At 71.5% G+C, this 1,113-nt stretch overlaps 1 protein-coding gene across 1 annotated transcript in view; it reads left to right on the top strand.

Moving 5' to 3' along the window:
- The window catches only part of LOC103903341, a gene marked incomplete at its 5' end in the record, with an annotated part of 44,582 nt that overhangs the window by 9,870 nt on the left and 33,599 nt on the right, over positions 1-1,113 (top strand). Inside the window, 6 exon segments of the mRNA XM_019473424.1 lie at positions 4-39; positions 164-340; positions 462-557; positions 664-747; positions 887-982; positions 1,066-1,111. Coding sequence (XP_019328969.1) covers positions 4-39; positions 164-340; positions 462-557; positions 664-747; positions 887-982; positions 1,066-1,111 — 535 coding nt within the window.

Genomic DNA, 1,113 nt, shown 5'->3' with positions numbered 1-1,113 from the left:
TCTGCTCCCCGCCTGGCACCTATGGCCCCGACTGCCGGCGTGAGTAGCTGTGGCATGAGCTGGGTGCCAGCGGGGGTGCCGGTGGCGCTGCCCAGGCTGGATGGGTCTCCTGCCACGCAGCCCCCCGCCCTGGCTGCCAGCCAGCTGGTCTCTCCCCGTGCAGCCTGTGCTGGCGGGCCCCGGCAGCCTTGCAGTGGCAATGGGCGGTGCGATGGCGACGGCACGCGCCGCGGCACCGGCCTGTGCGTCTGCAGCCCAGGCTACGGTGGCCCTTTCTGCGCTGAGTGCGGTGACGGCTACTACGAGGCCTCGCGGAACAAGAGCCACCTGGTATGTGCCGGTAGGTAAGGGTCCAGCCCGGCGGGGCTGCGCAGCTGGGGGTCCACCCTGGTGCTGACCTGGAACTGGGTGCAGGCAGCTCCCCCCTGCCTGCGCCCACGCCTGCTCTCCCCTGTCTGCAGAGTGCTACCGGGCGTGCGGGCGCTGCACGGGGCCGGAGGACTCCAGCTGCCTTCGCTGCAAGAGGGGCTGGGTGCTGCATGAGCACCGCTGCATCGGTGAGGGCTGCGGTGGGACCGGGGGGACAGCAGGCGAGCTCACGGCCGCGGGGGGCTGCGTCCCAGCAGCCAGGGCTCAGCGGGGCCGTCTCCCCCTCTCCCCCAGACATCGATGAGTGTGGCACAGAGATGGCACACTGCACAGCCAACCAGTTCTGCGTCAACACGGAGGGCTCCTATGAGTGCCGAGGTCAGGCGAAGGTGGGGGGGGATTTCTGTGTGGGTGGCTCCCCCCTGCTCGGGGCTGCCCCCCTGCCCCGGCCCGGGTTGCCTCTGGCTGGGCTGGGAGAGGGCTCTGGCGGCAACCCTGGCTCCTCTCCCCACGGCAGACTGCTCCACGGCCTGCATCGGCTGCATGGGTGCCGGGCCAGCTCGCTGCAAGAAATGCAACAAGGGCTACTGGCGGGATGGAGCCAAGTGCCTGGGTGAGTGCCTCCCGCGGGCTGGGGGGCGGCTCTACCCCCTCCCCGCTGCCCGAGCCCTGCCTGAGCCCTGCCTCCCCCCACAGACGTGGATGAGTGCGCCAGCCCCGAGGAGCCGGTGTGCACGGGGGCGC

This window comes from Aptenodytes forsteri, unplaced genomic scaffold, assembly GCF_000699145.1.
Source record: "Aptenodytes forsteri isolate BGI_AS27 unplaced genomic scaffold, ASM69914v1 Scaffold53, whole genome shotgun sequence".
In the NCBI taxonomy this organism is placed as follows: Eukaryota; Metazoa; Chordata; class Aves; order Sphenisciformes; family Spheniscidae; genus Aptenodytes; species Aptenodytes forsteri.
This window is presented reverse-complemented; position numbering and strand designations above follow the sequence as displayed.